The sequence below is a fragment of the Spermophilus citellus genome (genome assembly GCF_964194105.1).
Source record: "Spermophilus citellus genome assembly, chromosome: 5".
Taxonomy (NCBI): Eukaryota; Metazoa; Chordata; class Mammalia; order Rodentia; family Sciuridae; genus Spermophilus; species Spermophilus citellus.
This window is the reverse complement of record NC_138186.1, coordinates 131,091,151-131,109,671: the sequence shown is the minus strand read 5'-3', so window position 1 is coordinate 131,109,671 and position 18,521 is coordinate 131,091,151. Positions and strand designations below refer to the sequence as shown.

Below are 18,521 nucleotides of genomic sequence, written 5' to 3'. Positions count from 1 at the left end.
CTTCCAGATGGGTAAGGAGAACTGGATGGGTACTGGATGAATGTGGGTGCAGGGAAACGGCTGGGCAACACTCCAAAACCATTTGGCATTTTCTCTTAAGAATTACTTTTCAAACCTTTAATCATTTTTGGAACTCTTACATATGCCCTTTCTATCCCCATGTCCTTTATGTAATGAAATGAGAAAATGGAGATATGATATAGAGATGAGAGCAACTTATGTCTGTGTAGTAAAGAGGACTTTCAAGCTTAGATTTTATACTTCAGAGCAGGAAGACCAGGATTTACCTTAAAGCTGTTAGAGGATATTCATACAGCCTTATAAAGCAATCTAACTTTGCTGACACTGGGAATTGATACTAATTAAATGTAATGAAATGAGAGGAAGTTCAGACAAAGGCAACAACAAAAACAAAACCAAAAAAATCCAGGGATGAGTGGACAGCTATGTAAGGACCAGGAAACGCTGACTTATTTACTAAATTCTAAACTATTAGAGCAGAGGAGGTAAAGGTTGAAGGCAGAGGTGGGTTTGAAATAAATAAAAGGAAACAGAATTGATGTAGGTAATTTTCGCTTTATACTACAATGCATTTCTGAAAATCACACCATAAAACAGCTTGTGTTTTCCCCGAGGAGTAATTTTGTAATTGAATGTTGTGTTCCTGAACAAGGATTCATTTTTCTAATAAATCACAGATATGATCAACAATATGCTATAAAGGCAAAGACAGGACAGTGTTAGGCCTCTATAATAATTTAAAATATCATCATTATATTCCCAGTCCTATAAAATTGGCATAAAGCACGATACGTGTTGATTATACAAGGGGCCCAGATGCACTATAAATTATGTACACCACACAACATTACAACTTTACTGCCTCATGAATCTGACCTATCTAAAAGTAAATATACTAGCTATAATAAACATTATTTAAATATTTAATCAAGAAACATTGAGCACCTTCTTAGAATTCATAGATTGTTTGGGAAAGATACTATTTGGAACTTGAAAATTTGACATGCTAGAAGTCTCCTTGAATATCTGCTTTATTTCTTACATTTTGGTCATGCCTGTGTTGGGGATATGTAGAGTGTAATGTTTACTATTTTAAGAGTATTTATTCAATACCCACAATAATGCTATAATCCTGGTGCAATTACCATGTTTATTTTATATCTGAGAGACTTGATACACTTGCCTAAGGTCACACAGCTAAGGGAGAAAGCCAGGACTTGAAACCAGAATCCAAACCACTACACTCTACTTACCTCTGTGGACAATCACTTTTTTTTTCCCCCCCTCAAAACTTCCTTGTGACAAGGAGAAGCATTCCAATGACATTTGAGCCATTGTTCAAAAGTGAGATGGTTTACTTCAAAAGGCCATTTCAAGTTTTCTTGTGAAGCTTTGAAGGGAAGAATTTTACCTTTGCTTGACTAGTTCACCTTTTCCCCTTTTATTTTCTCACGCTGAAACATTTAAAAGTTACCTGGAAGATAATAGGGAGTCACAAAAAGGCAGCCAAAGGAACGGGTCTAGTGAGCTGCTGCGTGGGCTGCACAAATCCTCAGGCTTTACCTACAAGCTCAGGAGTTTCAGCGCAGCCACTTCAAGTCAAACCATTGCTTTTCCTCCTCTTGTACATCTGTCTGAATGAAGGCCACCTACCAATGTAAGCGTCAAGGACCAGGAATAAAATCACTGTGAACTGAATGTGAAATGAAATGTCATTATTCCTAAGCCAGCAATGGAAGGGCGCAAAGACATGAGAAATGGTAAAAGCAGAAACCCCTCAGTGTTATGTACAAAGTCTTGGAGAGAACCTGTAATTCTGAGAGGCAATGGAAACTGATAATACAAATAGAACTATAAAGGACTAAGAAAAAAGTCATCAATCCTAACAGTTCTGTAGGGAAGAGAGAAGGAAATGGAAACACATCTGATTGAAATGGTGATGTCAGATATGCCCTTCTCAAACTCATCAGTGCCTCTAAGACTTTCCTGAGCCACAGATGCTAGACTCAAGAGTGAATTCTTGGGACCTCATGTGAAATACACTGGTGGACCAATATGAGTGACAAAGTGCCCAAACAGAAAACCTAATATTCTTCCACAATCAATGAGATTTTAAAAAATAAACTACGTTTTGCATGTGTAAAATAATGTCACAGGTTTACATTCAGAGAGTTCAATAAGATACTTGTTTTCCAGTTTTCTCAAAAATAATTTTAAAATGGTTCAGTTGCATATATAAAATAATGTTATCCTTTTATTTTTCTTAATATCCAGTCTAAAAAGGGGATAAAATAACAGTGTGAACATCTAGGCTCTTTGTTGAACAGATGAAAATTATTTTCTATTTGATTATCTTTTTTTTTATCCCATTGAAGTACTGATTTCAATAAAGCTCCTACTAGCATATTTCCAATTATATTATAAAATTATTCTTTAATAGCTGATCATATTTTCCTAAAATAATATCCAAATCTTTTGCCACTCACAGGTTTTAAGTAATGATGCTCACTAAGGATATCTTTAAACCATTTATGATTATGATGTACACATATACACATCATGTGTACACACATACATATTGGAATAATATAACTTTGTGACCAAAAGCTGTACAATAATATTAGCATAAATAAAATTGAATTTTCCATATTAACCCCTGACAAACATGTAAATTTCTAATTAACAAGAAAAAGAGTTACATTGGATCTGACTGCTAATTTCAACTACAGACAAAAAATCATATGCATGATAAACATATATAAGCATTTTTTAAAAAAATATATTTTAATTGTTGGACCTTTATTTTATTTGTTTTTATGTGGTGCTGAGAGTTGAACCCAGTTCCTCGCACATGCTAGGTAAGCATTCTATCATTGAGAAACAACCCCAGCCTCTTATTTTTTGTATAGAAAAGACCTAAAGCTCTCAATTTAATACAAGAGTTATAGTTTTCAATATTCAACCTCTCTAAACACGAAAAGGCATATCCTTAGATACCAAAAAAAGTTCATTTTTTTTCTTTTCCATTTATTTGTTGACTATGTAAAGACCCATTGTCCAAAAAAATTGTCCCTGAAATGTAACAAAACTAAAAGAAATATGAATCTTTTAATGTGTTCCTTCCATTTTCTTCTATGTAGCTTTAAACAGATATTAAATCTAATTATCTTTTCATCAGGTCCCCCAGATTATTCACACATTCAATACTTATTTAAAATCACATAACATTCCATCATATCTTTTCTTTCTTTGTATTTTGTTCTTGAATACATATTATTCTTTCCATTTAACAGACTTGTCGTGACCTTCAGAACTTTACAAGTTAGCTTGCTGTTCCAATAGTGTTGAAGGGTTTTAAGGTGAAATAAAATGGGATCCCTAATTGAGTGCAGGGGATCAACAGCCAATTTCCTCTTGAACAATTGATCTTTTAGAAATTTTATCTCAGAATTGCTTTGATAGCAATCTGTCATGTGTGTGTATGTGTGCGTGCGTGCGTGTGTGTGTGTGTCCAGAGAGAAAATGGAAAATGAAGTGCAATGGGGCAGAATATGACAGGATAAGGTAGGATACTCTGTGATAAGGGTGGGCAAGAGAGTGGTTTGGAATCCCATTCATGTTGCCTGATGTTTGGGTTGGTGCAAATCTAAGGCTTGTGAAGCATTATTTCATTCCTTATTTACACATGTTCCACACCAACACTAACCAACATTAAAACAATAAGACATTAATGAAGGAGAAAGAACTTTATTCACAGATTTACAAAATATGCCCTCCTCTATTAACAAAAATAAAAAATAAGATTATATCCCTCCACAAATGCTAAGCAGCAGTGGTCGTTTCTGGTTCAGGCTATCATCTCCCCAGTACAACCTCAGTCACAAAAATAAGATGTTTTTCACAAGGCACCTAATATTATGAATATTCTGGCAAGTAAATGTAGCCCAAGTACTGACATAATAAGAACTCTATTAGGGATTTAAATTTGCATATGCCTAAAGACATAAAATGCTCAGAAAGGGGAGTAGACTGGAACAGAAACTGCATTATGCTGAAAAATACCAATAATAACATGCTGGCAATTGTACTTTGATTGTTCACATTTCTTCTAAAGCGTTTTTCTAGCCCATGAGCACGTGAGCTTTAAACAAGTTTGATTATAGCCACAAAAGTCTTTAATGAATCAGGAATAATAGTAGTATATGGCAAGAAAGGCTTTATGTACAGTTTTAAGACTTATTTTTTGTTGTTGTCATAGAAAATGGGACACAGGAGAGAAATCAATGCATTTATGGGACTACTTTTTTTTTTCCTGCTTTATCCTCTCTACTAGAATGTGAGTCTCAGATTTTCAGTTGCCAACATGCATTTCCAATCCCTGAAAGCAATACTTACACTTACAGGCTCCAGAACTACCCAAGGGGAAAGACACATGCATCTCTTCCCTCACATCTACAAAATTCCGTGCTATAATATCAGTGAAGCCCTTGGCAAAGATAGTCTAGCTTCATTTTGGACACAAGACCTAGAAGCATACATCTCTCTGCTTTGACTCCAGATGGCATCAATATTATTATCAAAAATTGTTACTCTCCAAAATTCTATCATCCTGGATAATAATATAAATATAAGCCTCCCCATCACATATCAAAGAAGTCCATAATTAGGGTTCTCGTTCACCAAGGAAGTGTATAAAGTCTGTTTATACAGAAGGAGTGTCTGGCAGCTAGTGTGGGCCCCTGGCCATATGTGAACTTTCATTTTGCAAGGATCAGGTTCTGCTTCCACCTAACACAGATGGTTAAGTGTCTGTGATCCAAGCACAGGAATCAGAGCAGGGGACAAGGGGTCAGGATGAGGAAGAGAAGAGCTACTAAAAGGCCTGAGAGCTGAAATAATATGCAGACCTCACTTCAAGAACAGCTCAAGTAAGTAGACACACAGGAGGCAGGACCTCCATTTGTCCTCTCCAGATCCAGCTGAGAATTTGGAAAAGAAACTCTCTCCATATAAAGAGTTTTCTGGAAAAACCTGCCTGGTGATGTACACCTTGCTTGAATGCTTCAGGGAAAAGGAACAGAGAAAACCTAGGTGAGAAGAGGTCCCTCTACAAGGCATGTGACAAAAACAGGGGTTGGTGGGGCACATGTGCATTGGTCATTATGTGGGTGGGGCCCTGAAATGTGGAGGAGGAGAACCATTAGAATTCAATCAGAAATTGCAAAATGGTGACCAAAAGCCAGTCACATCTCATGGCTGCATTTGATTTGACCAGCATTCTGCATAATGTCATACTGCAAGTCTTTTCTTTAAAAAGAAGGATTGTATTCCAACATTAAATATAAAATTTTAATATAATAGTTCCAGATTTGTTGTAAAAAATGTACAATTTCACATCATAGCAAACACACATGACAATGGTCATCTGGGGCTTGCAATGCTTGCCTCTTTGGAAAGCAAGTATCGGTCTCTGAATTCTAACATTTCCTGAATGTGAATTGTTTTATCCATAACTATAATATAAAAAATAAAGAGAAAAAGATAGGAAAGACATGTCTTTGTGGAAAATTATTCTCATTTCCCTTGCCACTATAGTCATTCGAAACCTGAGTTAGAGATTGAGATGGGAAGAATTTTCATAGTTCAATTAATATATTTATGCCCCTTGCATGATGATAACAGGTTTTCAGAAACACAAAACCCAATTTGAGCTTGAGAGTCCATTTCTTCATTTTGAAAGGAGTATGAATAAACCCCTTTGACAATCACAATAGCAACTGAAGAAGTATCATGTTCAAGGACATATACAAATTGTTTTGACAACAACCACTTCCCAAAATAAGCACTGCAAAATAAGTACAGTGGTTGCTAGTATTAACTCTGTGTTTCTCACTTTTCCTTTCTCTCTAGTCACCTGATGGTGTACTGGCAGAGAAAGCTGTCCATAATGCAGGAAGCCACAGGCCACTGGCTCACTGTCTTCCGAACATACTGTGTCCTTCAGGGAAAAAAGCTCCAGTGTCCCCATAATATTAAATTGTGGACACAGAGTCACTATGTAGGCCACAACTAGCTTTTCCAATGCATTAAATTGTCCCAAAGGAAGAACCCCATTCTCCACTTCTGTGTCAAGTAGATAAGTTGGCAAAAGTTGGCTCTTGTTCTGGACCCATACACCTACTGTATATGCAAGCTCCTGGTCCCAACTCATTCTTCTCTCAGTGGTCTTCTCCCAGTTACCAGTCTACACATACTCACATAAACCTTTCAACTACCTAGGAGTGATGATGACTATTCTGGGGTTGATGTCAGAGATAACGTCTCACTAAGGTAAATGGTATATTCAAGAACAATGGCCTGTCACTGCCAAGGAAACTGCTTTCTATTTGGAATTTCTTTTTTTTTTTTTTTTTTTTTTTTGCTTATAAGAATTTCTTCTCTTATGGGTTTGTGAAGAATAATCATTCATTCATTCATTCATTCATTCAACAAATAATTATCCATCACTGTTTATTATAGTAACCTCTGAGGGTGAGATAAACGATGTAGCCCACACCCAATTTCAAGAAGCTTGCACAATAGAAGAGGAAAGAGATTATCAGTCAATGGTAAGTGCCTGGTGAGGTCTGAATGTCTGTGTCTCTCCAAAATTCAAAGTCCCACAGTGCTGGTATTAAAGAGATGGGGCATTGGGAAATGAGTAGGTCATGGGGGTGGTGACCTCATGAATGGGATCTTATAAAAGGGGCCTGAGAATGGTCTGATCCTCTGCCATTCTGCTAAGAGAGGGCACAGATGAATAAAAAATTCAGGGATACCCAACCTTTACTCCACAGGGAGGCCAAGGAGTAACAGATGCTCCAATGTGCACACAGAGGAACTGCCTTCTCCATGTGTCTCAGCTCATGGAAGCTCCCCACATGGATGTGGACAACAGCACATGTCAGTACATAGTTTCAGATTTGATAAACCTGATTCTCTTTCTATTAACTACTCATGATATACAAATTATTTCCCTACAACAGCTCTCTTAAACTTGTAAGGTCACAAATACAGCAGAAAAAGGGCAAAGGGTACCTTCCTACACTGCCCAGTGCCTTAGCTACTAAAAGGCTGAGACCTCAAACCTCTCTTCATTCTGCCTTTCCAGGATCAGAATTTGAATGGATAGTAGCTCTGATGAAGAGAAGGCACACTAGCAGCACATATTGCCTCTGTCCCTAAAATTATTACCAGTATTACAACACATTGTATTTTTGTAAATATGTCTTGTATATGATTCTTCTATAAAACATAATCTGCTAATCATAAGAGCAGCATGTCCCCATGGATTATTTTAAATGACTGTGATTTCAGCAAAATGAATCATTTAATAGACACTAAAATTTAATGTAAAAGAAATTCCATTTCTTAAATTTAAATTTTAACTTTTTTAATCCACTTATTACTTTAGAAAAGTGTGTTTTTCTGAGGAGTATGTTAAACAGGAGCCTACTAAAGATAGAACTCCCCCAAACATAAACTGTAACAGAAAAATAGATTATTCCTATTGTAGAAAGCAAGATCATACTACATGGTCATACTCGAAAACATCTAAATTGAAAATGAAAACTGTTATAAAAATAAGAGTGGCTGTTAGGGTTGAAGAAGCTTAAAAATAATTAGATACATAATCATACCTTACAATTAAAGATTTTTTTTCAAAAGTAATTTGATTTAGGTCTTTTAAATATAACAGTAATTGAAAATATTGTATTTATTGAAAAACATAGACATAGCATTTAATTACACTCCTGTGTTCAATTATTGAATTCAATTTATTGAATATCAATTTATTGAATTTCTATGTAGTAAGTAGCATGATGTCTGGTACTGCTGATACAAGAACTAAGGCTCAAACACACATTAAAGAAGTAGTTTTCATATTAGTCTTTCTGAAATGGAAATGAACACTGTGAATTCATTAAAGTGATGACTCACTTATCTTTAAGTTGAATATCAGTGAGGTTTTTAAAATAATATTTTTTTTCAAGGGGTGAAAATACTTCTGTACAGTATGCTGTGCTTTCACAGCCCAATATGATTCCAAGTTGTTGTTGTTGTTGTTTTGGTGGGGGACAGTGGGTACAGGGGACTGAACTCAGGGGCACTCAACCACTGAGCCACATCTCCAGCCCTATTTTGTATTTTCTTTAGCGACAGGGTCTCACTAAGTTGCTTAGCATCTTACTTTTGCTGCGGTTGGCTTTGAACTCTCCATTCTCCTGCGCCATCCTCCTGAGCTGCTGGGATTACAGGCATGCAACACCGCGCCCAGCTAATCCCAAGTTTTACATGTAAAAAAAAAAAAAATAACTGACTTCAAGGAAACACGTGGCCATGTACTCAAAAGACTTTAGATGAATTCATTTTTATTCTTTCAAACTGACCAGATGATACCGTGATCTCTTGAGTGGAACACTAACAAATGCCATATCGGCTCTGAAATGTAAGCCTTTCTTTTTTCCTGACTCCACGTATAACTTGGATAGAAATTCTGAGAATCAGATGAATCAGAACTAGAATGGACTGACACCAAGAGAGGAGATAGTCCTATGCTTATTATAACCAATTTTATTAGTCTGTTTAGACTATCATAACAAAATACCACACACTGGATGGCTAAAGCCACATTTATTTTCTCATAATTTTGGAGCCCACAAGTCCAAAGTCAAGGTGTCAAAAGGTTTGGTTTCTGGTGAGACAATTCCCCTGAGTTTGCAGATGGTACCCTCTTGCTATATTCTTCCATGGCTCACATGGCCCTTTCTGTACACATACACAGAGGGATCTCTGATGTCCCCCATCCTTCCCACACTCCACAGGCTGGGTCTTCATATTTTTCCCAGGCGGAACTCCAACTCCTGGGCTCAAGCAATCCTTTTGCCTTAGCCTCCCAAATAGCTGGGACTATAGGCATGTACCACCACACTCAGATTTATTTTAAGGACTCCAGTCCCATCATTAGGGAACTACCCTTATAATCTTATTTAGCTTAATTCCTCTTTACAGATTCTGTCTTAAAACAAAGGCAAACTGGGTGTTAGGGCTTCAACATATAAATTAAGAGGTGATACAATTATATTTGTAACAGACAGTCCAGAACAGAGGTTATCACTCACATACTGGTTTTCCTTTTCTACTTCCTTTCTTCTCTATCCCTCCTTTCTTCCAAGACAAGCAATCCAAGTATATTTAAAATAAATCACCAACATTTTACATTTATAATAAAATTTATGAATGAAATATTACTTTCAAGTATAAATACTGAAATTTATCCCTGCAGTAAATTTTAGGTAATAACAGGATTACACATTTGATCTTATGCAGGTTTCTTCAGTACTCTTTACCTAATTGTTTCAGTAATGAAGAATTTGAAAGAATAAATAGGGTCTCATACAAACTGCCATAAATTTTTAAGTTTGGAGCAATCAGCCATGAAAGATGGAAACTAGATTGAGTATATGTTAACAGTGTCTAGTGTAAAAATCAAATAAAATGCATTTGTGATATCCAGGATCATTAGCCTTTGGCATGAGAATTAGCTACAATCTATAAACAGTTTCCATTGATTACTGTAATAAGTTCTTGTATATTATTTAGATTTCCCTCCAAAAGCTCTAGTATTAATACAGGAAATGAGAAGATTAGATTATGACAGCCATGACCTAATCAGTGGATTAATCCATTTGATGGATTAATAATCTGAATGGGTTACTGGGTAGTAACTGTAGCCAGGTGGGGCATGGCTGGAAGAAGTGGGTCACTGGGGGGATGTCTTAGGGATTGTATTTTTTATCACTAGTAACTTGCCTTTTCTTCTGCTTCCAGAATGCCAGCACTAAAGCAGTTTTCTAGGTCACATCCTTCCACCATGTTGTTCTGTGTGTCCTGTATCAAGTTCTGTCCAAATGACGTGTTTTTTTTTTTTTTTTTTCACTGCTTCTAACTTTCTTCACTGGAAAAGTTTTTAACAAACTTTCTTGCTCCCTGTCTCCTAGTTAGAAAGCTCAGGGCACCAAACAACCTCAATGTTGTGGGCGAATGCCAGAAAATTAACTAGGTTGTGATGCCCAACTATGAATGCAAGCCAGAGAGAAGAACCAAGAACCTACACTCAGCATTTCATAGGTTCTGGGGCTGAAGTACCCATTAGGGACAGGATGGGAGAATGCATAGGAATAGATGAAGGTCATTCTTAAAGCCTCAAAAGCTCATAGCCATAGTTCTAGAGCTATGGCTAACAGAAGTAGACATTCCAGACATGTGCTGTTAAGTCCTTGAAAGACCCTACATCAAAAATTCCTGCAACCCCAAAATCTAAATAATATTCTGGTTATGTACAGTATTAAAGGGGAGGAAAAAAACAGCATGAAAGAGGATTTGAGAGGAATGAACACAAGTTAATTTTACACAAATAGAATATTTGAAACTCTATTATCTCTTTTTCCCAAGTTCTCTTCACATTACTTGGCTTTTCATGTAAGAGCATAGATACAATGTTCAGTTTATACTGATAGGTTCACAGTAAGATCAAGAAAAATCTGTTTTGTATAAACCTTTATGTATATTAGCTATAACATGCCACCTAGATCAGAGCCCTGACCTTGAAGATGAAGGACAAAAATAGCTGAATTAATCAGTCCTTTCTATTTTTTCATATCAGTTGGGTCACAGATCCCTAAAAGCACTGTGGTCTGTGTGAAAGTGATTCCCATCTTGTTCTTGAGTGTAGGAAGACACGTTTGGAGGAATCAGAGGCTCTAGCAGGAAAGGTCTTCCTCCTTGCCAATGTCATCAGCTGCAACCTTCAAAGTTAGGGCTTCAGAGATTGTTTCTCAAAGGGGTAGGGCTGCCAGTCTAAGGTACTGATGATGCTATTAGCTGACATCTGTTCACAAGATGACACTCCATATTTTTTTTAATTTAAAAAATATATTTATTTTTAGATTGTAGTTGAACACAAAACTTTTATTTTATTTATTTATTTTTATGTGGTTTTGAGGATCGGACCCAGGGCCTCACATGTGCTAGGTGAGCGCTCTACACTGAGCCACAACCGCAGCCCCTTGATGATATTCCATCTTTACCACCAATCTCAGTGTGGCAGAAAACTCTCTACTGGACACAGCAAAAATGCAACTTTGTTCAACCTTAACACTTTCATCAAAGAAGAAGGAAGGAAAAGAAATGCAAATCAATATAGAGTGTTCTTAGGAATATCAATAATTTGGCTTACAGAATTTACAGGTGTTTTGTTTTATTTGTACCAGAGATTGAGCACAGTGGCGCTTAACCACCAAGCCACATCCTCAACTGTTTTTGTGTTTTATGTTGTTTCATTAAGTCTCACTAAGTTGCTGACTGTGAATTTGAGATCCTCCTGCCTCAGCCTCCAGAGTTGTGGGGATTACACGTGTTCACCACCACTCCTGGCACAGGTATTACTCAATCAGTTTACTCTATCAGAGTTTCACATTATCAGACCTTATTTGACCCCAATTCCATTTACTTTTCCTTTGTAAAATATAATCAATGGTATAATCATCAGAGTAGATGACTTTTTGCTTAATAAGTCATCTGAAGATAGTAAAAAGACAAGTTCCTTAAGGGAAATACGTTGTAAAATTTCCACAATGATAACTTCATTAAAACAGTCAGGTATTGAAGTCCATGTAAAATTACGTTTAAAAATTAACCTATAAATATCACTTAAAGCTCATCTACCTTATCATACATATTGGAGCATATTACTTTTAAGAACATGTTTTAATAATATTTTGTAAAGTCAACATTTAAGGGAAAATACCGAAAATAAATACAATTTCAGATAAATTAGGGATACATACCCACCTAAATAAAAGGTATTCATTCTTAAAAATTATTACTTAAATGTAAAGTTCTTTTTAATTCCACATTAAATGCTTTACTTTGCTCACCAACTAAATTCCTCACCAGCCTATCAAAATATAGCAGCATGGAGTGTAGCCCATAACCCTCCCTTTTATTATGCAAATAAGACTATAGGTGGTTACTGATTTTAAAACAATTGTTACTAATTATACATTATTCTCTGATGCCATAATAAAAACTGAATGAACTTGATATTGACAGAAGGAAAACACGCAGTTTAAGGAAATGATATGGTATCAGAACCAGATGTTGCCATAAATTACAGTCTAATGATTTAAGAGTGAAATTGTGCTGAAGGCTCAGTCATCCATACTGGATTTCTTCAGGACTTACCCCACGGGAATCAGGGCTAAGCATGCTAAATGTGGTTTAATCTCACTTGAACGATACTTGATTATAAGTTTCAATTTGAAACGATTGATGAATTATCTCAGAAATTCTATGGTTATGTAGAACTTCTACACTCGAACAGACAGTTCATGGCAACTGAAGTCATGAGAAGTTACTCACCAAAACACAAGTGGGAGAGAGGGAAGGGTGTCAGACACAAACACTGAAAGAGGATTTGCTGAATGATGGTGGGGTGGTTCAGCTGCCAGTCCAGCTTCTAGTTACAGACTCATTTGGAGAAAAACTGCAGAGACCCAAGGTCACATATTCATAGTCACACAGTCATTGTGGGTAAGGTTGGGGGTTTCAATCCTAACACACGTGGGTCATGTAGAGCAATTTAGTCTGAGTTTCAACTTTTCCAGTCCTCAGATGTAGACTTTGAGATTACCTGTTTTCGAGTTTACCACAGTCACAGATATGCTGGAAAGACTGAAAGAAGGAGGAGTCCACATTAATATTTTCAATATAACATAAATATTAAAGTATTAGACATTTATTCAACTTCCAATACAATGGAAGCTTCAACAAAGGAAGTGGCCGGGCCAGAGTGGACCTCTGAGAGATTCCAGTAAACCCATAATGGGAATTGTAAATTATAAAAATAGGAAAAGAAGAACTTAAATTATCACTATTTGCAGATGACATGATTCTATACCTAGAAGACCCAAAAGGGTCTACAAAGAAACTACTAGAACTAATAAATGAATTCAGCAAAGTGGCGGGATATAAAATCAACATGCATAAATCAAAGGCATTTCTGTATATCAGCGACAAAACTTCTGAAACGGAAATGAGGAAAAACGCTCCATTCACAATATCCTCAAAAAAAATAAAATACTTGGGAATCAACCTAACAAAAGAGGTGAAAGACTTATACAATGAAAACTACAGAACCCTAAAGAGAGAAAAAGAAGAGGATCTTAGAAGATGGAAAAATATACCCTGTTCATGGATAGGCAGAAGTAACATCATCAAAATGGCGATTTTACCAAAAGTTCTCTATAGGTTTAATGCAATGCCAATCAAAATCCCAATGGCATTTCTTGTAGAAATAGATAAAGCAATCATGAAATTCATATGGAAAAATAAAAGACCCAGAATAGCAAAAACAATTCTAAGAAGGAAGTGTGAATCAGGCAGTATAGCGATACCAGATTTCAAACTATATTACAGAGCAATAGTAACAAAAACAGCATGGTATTAGTACCAAAACAGGCGGGTGGACCAATGGTACAGAATAGAGGACACAGAGACTAATCCACAAAGCTACAACTATCTTATATTTGATAAAGGGGCTAAAAAACATGCAATGGAGAAAGGATAGCATCTTCAACAAATGGTGCTGGGAAAACTGGAAATCCATACTGTGGGGTCGAGCTCCAAATTCCTCAATAGGACACCCATAGCGCAAGAGTTAACAACTAGAATCAACAAATGGGACTTACTCAAACTAAAAAGTTTTTTCTCAGCAAAAGAAACAATAAGAGAGATAAACAGGGAGCCTACATCCTGGGAACAAATCTTTACTCCACACACTTCAGATAGAGCCCTAATATCCAGAGTATACAAAGAACTCAAAAAAATTAGACAATAAGATAACAAATAACCCAATCAACAAATGGGCCAAGGACCTGAACAGACACTTCTCAGAGGAGGATATACAATCAATCAACAAGTACATGAAAAAATGCTCACAATCTCTAGCAGTCAGAGAAATGCAAATCAAAACCACCCTAAGATACCATCTCACTCCAGTAAGATTGGCAGCCACTATGAAGTCAAACAACAACAAGTGCTGGCGAGGATGTGGAGAAAAGGGTACACTTGTACATTGGTGGGACTGCAAATTGGTGCGGCCAATTTGGAAAGCAGTTTGGAGATTCCTGGGAAAGATGGGAATGGAACCACCATTTGACCCTGCTATTGCCCTTCTCAGACTATTCCCTGAAGACCTTAAAAGAGCATGCTACAGGGATACTGCCACATCGATGTTCATAGCAGCACAATTCACAATAGCTAGACTGTGGAACCAACCCAGATGCCCTTCAATAGATGAATGGATAAAAAAAAAATGTGGCATCTATACACAATGGAGTACTATGCAGCAATAAAAAACGACAAAATCATAGAATTTGCAGGGAAATGGATGGCACTAGAGCAGATTATGCTTAGTGAAGCTAGCCAATCCCTAAAAAACAAATACCAAATGTCTTCTTTGATATAATGAGAGCAACTATGAACAGAGCAGGGAGGAAGAGCAGGAAGAAAAGATTAACATTAAACAGAGACATGAGATGGGAGGGAAAGGGAGAGAAAAGGAAAATTGCATGGAAATGAAGGGAGACCCTCATTGCTATACAAAATTACATATAAGAGGTTGTGAGGGGAATGTGAAAATAAACAAGGAGAGAAATGAATTACAGTAGATGGGGTAGAGAGAGAAGATGGGAGGGGAGGGGAGGGGGTATAGTAAAGGATAGGAAAGGTAGCAGAATACAAGAATTACTAATAGGGCATTATGTAAAATTGTGGATGTGTAACCGACATGATTCTGCAATCTGCATTTGGGGTAAAATTGGGGGTTCATAACCCACTTCAATCTAATGTATGAAATATGATATGTCAAGAGCTTTGTAATGTTGTGAACAAAAAAAAAATGAGTTGAGAAATGAGCCTGGGGGTTGTGGCTCAGAAATGACAATTTGAGAAAGCACATATTACTGCAAACTACACATTCGTCGCCTAACCCAGCATCTACAACCTGCCCCATACCAACATCTGCAGGCCCTTTGATCCCAAAATAAACATCTTGCTTTCCTAACCAGAAAAAAAAAAGATCCAAATTAGTGTCCCAAATATTATTATTAATAAACAAAGAAGAGATATTAGGGTTCAATATGAGTGTTTTATCAGGTTAAGCATTAATGGCAGTTCTAAATCATGAACTACCACTATCATTTGCTGTCTTTGTAAACTTTGTGCAAATATCTAAAATATGGTTTCAAAACTCTCAAAGTTTCCACATATAAAATCTACATACACATGCATGTGCACATATGTGTGTGTATGTGTGTATCATCTGACAGCTTCTAAAACCCTCTGATTTTATCCCTTAGATTAGGTAATAAACCCCGACAGAGCAAGTGTAATGCTATCCAAGTTGAGAGTTATGACCTTAATTTAAGGAGTTCAGTGAAAGATTTTTTAAGATAATAAGGCTGTGGTAATAATCCTGCCACGTTTCTACTTACTGAGCTATAAACAAGTCCAAGCGAGGGCTTCGCAGTTTTGTGTTTTTTTTTTTTTTGTTGTGGTTTTGGTTTTTTTTTACCCAATTGTAAGCTCTCCTATTAAACAAAAAACTAATATTTTTTGAATAAAGGATGAATTTTAGATTTTGTTTTTATCAAAGTATGGCTGAGTGAACGAAGGAAGTATGTGTTTCTTTCTTAGGTATCAGTAAGAACGGGACAAAGAAAAATTTATGAGTATGACATTAACTCAAGGAAGGTGATCAATTATGCTTTGCTACCATCAGGACATGATTCCAGGCAATTTCCTGAGCTAATGAGGAATAAGGTACAAGGTACAAGGTCATAAAGGGTGGGGATAGGATACCAAAGAGAACAGAGGTGGAGTTCAAGGGAAAAGGTGACTTAGGAGGCAGAGGACAATATCCAAAATGAATATGGAGTTAAAGTGGAAATCTCACTGACTTCACAGTTTCAGGCACAGGACCTACCACCTTCAGGAGTGGTTTAATTCTAAATCCTACCAACAAGGTTCCTAAGAAGGAAGGTGACTCACTGCTTTCATCAAAAAACTGGGAGAGGCTCTCAAGAAGTTAAAAATAGATACCCCAGAAAGGCAAAAATAAGGGACAAGAAGAAAATGCTTGGTTTTGTCTCTGTATTTTCAAGTTCAGAAAACTTTTTAAGAAACTAGAGTTATCCCATAGGACTACAGAGCAAACATCAAAAAATCTCTTTGGAATCAATTAGTGGCTACAAATATTTACCTAAGAAGACACAAAGATATTTAGGAGTTAAATACTTAAATTCAATGAGAATCAATAACAACCCTGTGGACACTATGTTGGTTTGTGTTTGGAGTTTTCTAAAGCTATTATAACATCAGTAAGCATCTGATAAATAAATGAAAAGGGTACTAGCAAGCTAAATATTTTGATCCCCCTAAAGCATCTTCGATTTTATCTTCCAGCAGTTCAACTGAATAACTAGAATGACTGGAAGAGACATTAGTACATTTAAGTGTAATTTTCACTGAAACATAGCTAACTATTAAGCTCATACTGACTCTTCATGGGAAACGACTAATAGTTATAGTATACCTACTGTGAGTCAGACACTTCATATACTATCTCTGAAAATCTTCCTAACCACGTAAGTATGTGAGCATTATTTCTATTTTAAAAACAGGAACACTGACTGAGGCTGAGATTAAGCAGCAGAGCCAAGAACAGAGCCCAAGCTTTTCTACTCCAATGAATGTCCCTTTTCCACAAAGAGTCTAAGTAAGAGTCATCTCCAAAGAAACACTAGGATTCCTAAACATGACTTTATTAGATATTTGCATGGACACTTTTTCTGAAGAACTCAAACACTAATGCAAGCCATGAGGAAAAAAAAAAAAAAACTCTTATAGAATTAATTTACTATTTAGGATGAAAACGTATGAACAAGCTATACCCCAATATATAAAAATTTGAGGCAAGAGTAGCAGCCATATTTAATAGGTGATAAGCACCTTAGAAAGATCTGGATGCTTTGTGCACACTTGATAATTATAGCCCAATGATAATAAACATAGCTTCTTTTATAAGCCCATTCTTTTATGAACATACTATAATAGAGTGCCAACTGTACTCCTTTCCTACTACTCTTGATGGAAATGCGTAATTATTAAACTATCAAAGTAAATGCATTTGAATGAAAGAAAACCACATTGCAAATTTGAGGACCATAAGTTTTGTAATGCACATGGATTCAGTAGTATGTTATAAATTGCCTGCTTTGGAAGAGGAAAAACTAGCTTACATGATAGCAGCTAAAATAACAACGGCTTAGTAGAAATAGTTGACTCAATTATTACATAAGTAAGCACTCCTACAGGGATGAACTGAGTGGTGGTTGCAACAAAGTCTTAAATAAAAAATGAGACCTTTAAAATAGATACCAACTATTCTAAAGCTACAGAGAATGTTTGTTAATTTAAATCACGGCTCATAGGATTACATTTAAGAAGGAAGTCTTCCAAAATGACAAATCACACCTCAAAATCGCCTGCATAGACATGCAACCCTAGAGCTATGCAAGACCCTGAGTTGTCCTTCAGCTTTGGCCAACAAAAATATCAGTAATAAGTACTGCTCACATTCCACCTGCAGCATAGTCTAAATGAAGGTAAATAAGGCATTCATGCAAGAAATTAACACATGGAAGAAAATAATACTGAGCTCCAGGGTAAAATTCAGTCTTGTGTCAAAGTAAAAAATCAATGAATATAACTTAGAATATAAAATCCCCAACAGGATCTCATTACTATAATTCAGAACTTTACCCCAGGGACAATTTTTAAAAAAAATATTTATATTATAATCATAGTTGAATTTTATCATGCTTTTAAATAAATTCTTTATTGTCTAGAACTATTTACAGGAAAACTCTATCACTGGTTTTTATTTAGTCATTAAATCTCATTAATATTATGTATTTTTCTATTAGTCATTATTTTGATTATTCCTAGTCGTCTGATTTATAATGTAAATGAACATTCTGTTTCAATATGCTCAGTTTTCATTCCATTTTATAAATGGAAAATTATTTCTCATATGCTCATCAGAAACAAATTTCAGATTATGAAACCATTGAGACAAGTGTTGTAGGGTTTCACTAGCAATAAAAAAAATAAAGTGATCTAATTTTATAAGACTCATAAACTGATGATGTTAACAAAAGTCAACTAACTCTTCTAAGTGCTACAACTTGTTCTAACGCTTTGTGCAGAGCCAAAGAATAAAGTTAAACTGAAGCTAAAGTCCAAGAGTAAACTCTGTAGAGAAGAGTTTGAAGAAAGATAAGGTGTCACACAGCAACTTTTCATGGGTGCATGCCCAAATTATGACAGGAGAGGAA

The 18,521-nt window shown here is 36.1% G+C and overlaps 1 protein-coding gene across 2 annotated transcripts in view; it reads right to left on the bottom strand.

The window, feature by feature from the left end:
• NKAIN2 (sodium/potassium transporting ATPase interacting 2) overlaps positions 1–18,521 on the bottom strand; it is a gene marked incomplete at its 3' end in the record, with an annotated part of 990,354 nt that overhangs the window by 823,680 nt on the left and 148,153 nt on the right. The window contains exon 2 of one of the 2 annotated variants that reach the window (XM_081295855.1): positions 8,252–8,338. The exons of the other annotated variant lie outside the window; for it this stretch is intronic. Coding sequence (XP_081151981.1) covers positions 8,252–8,338 — 87 coding nt within the window. The remainder of the gene's footprint in view (positions 1–8,251; positions 8,339–18,521) is intronic. 2 annotated transcript variants of the gene reach the window in all.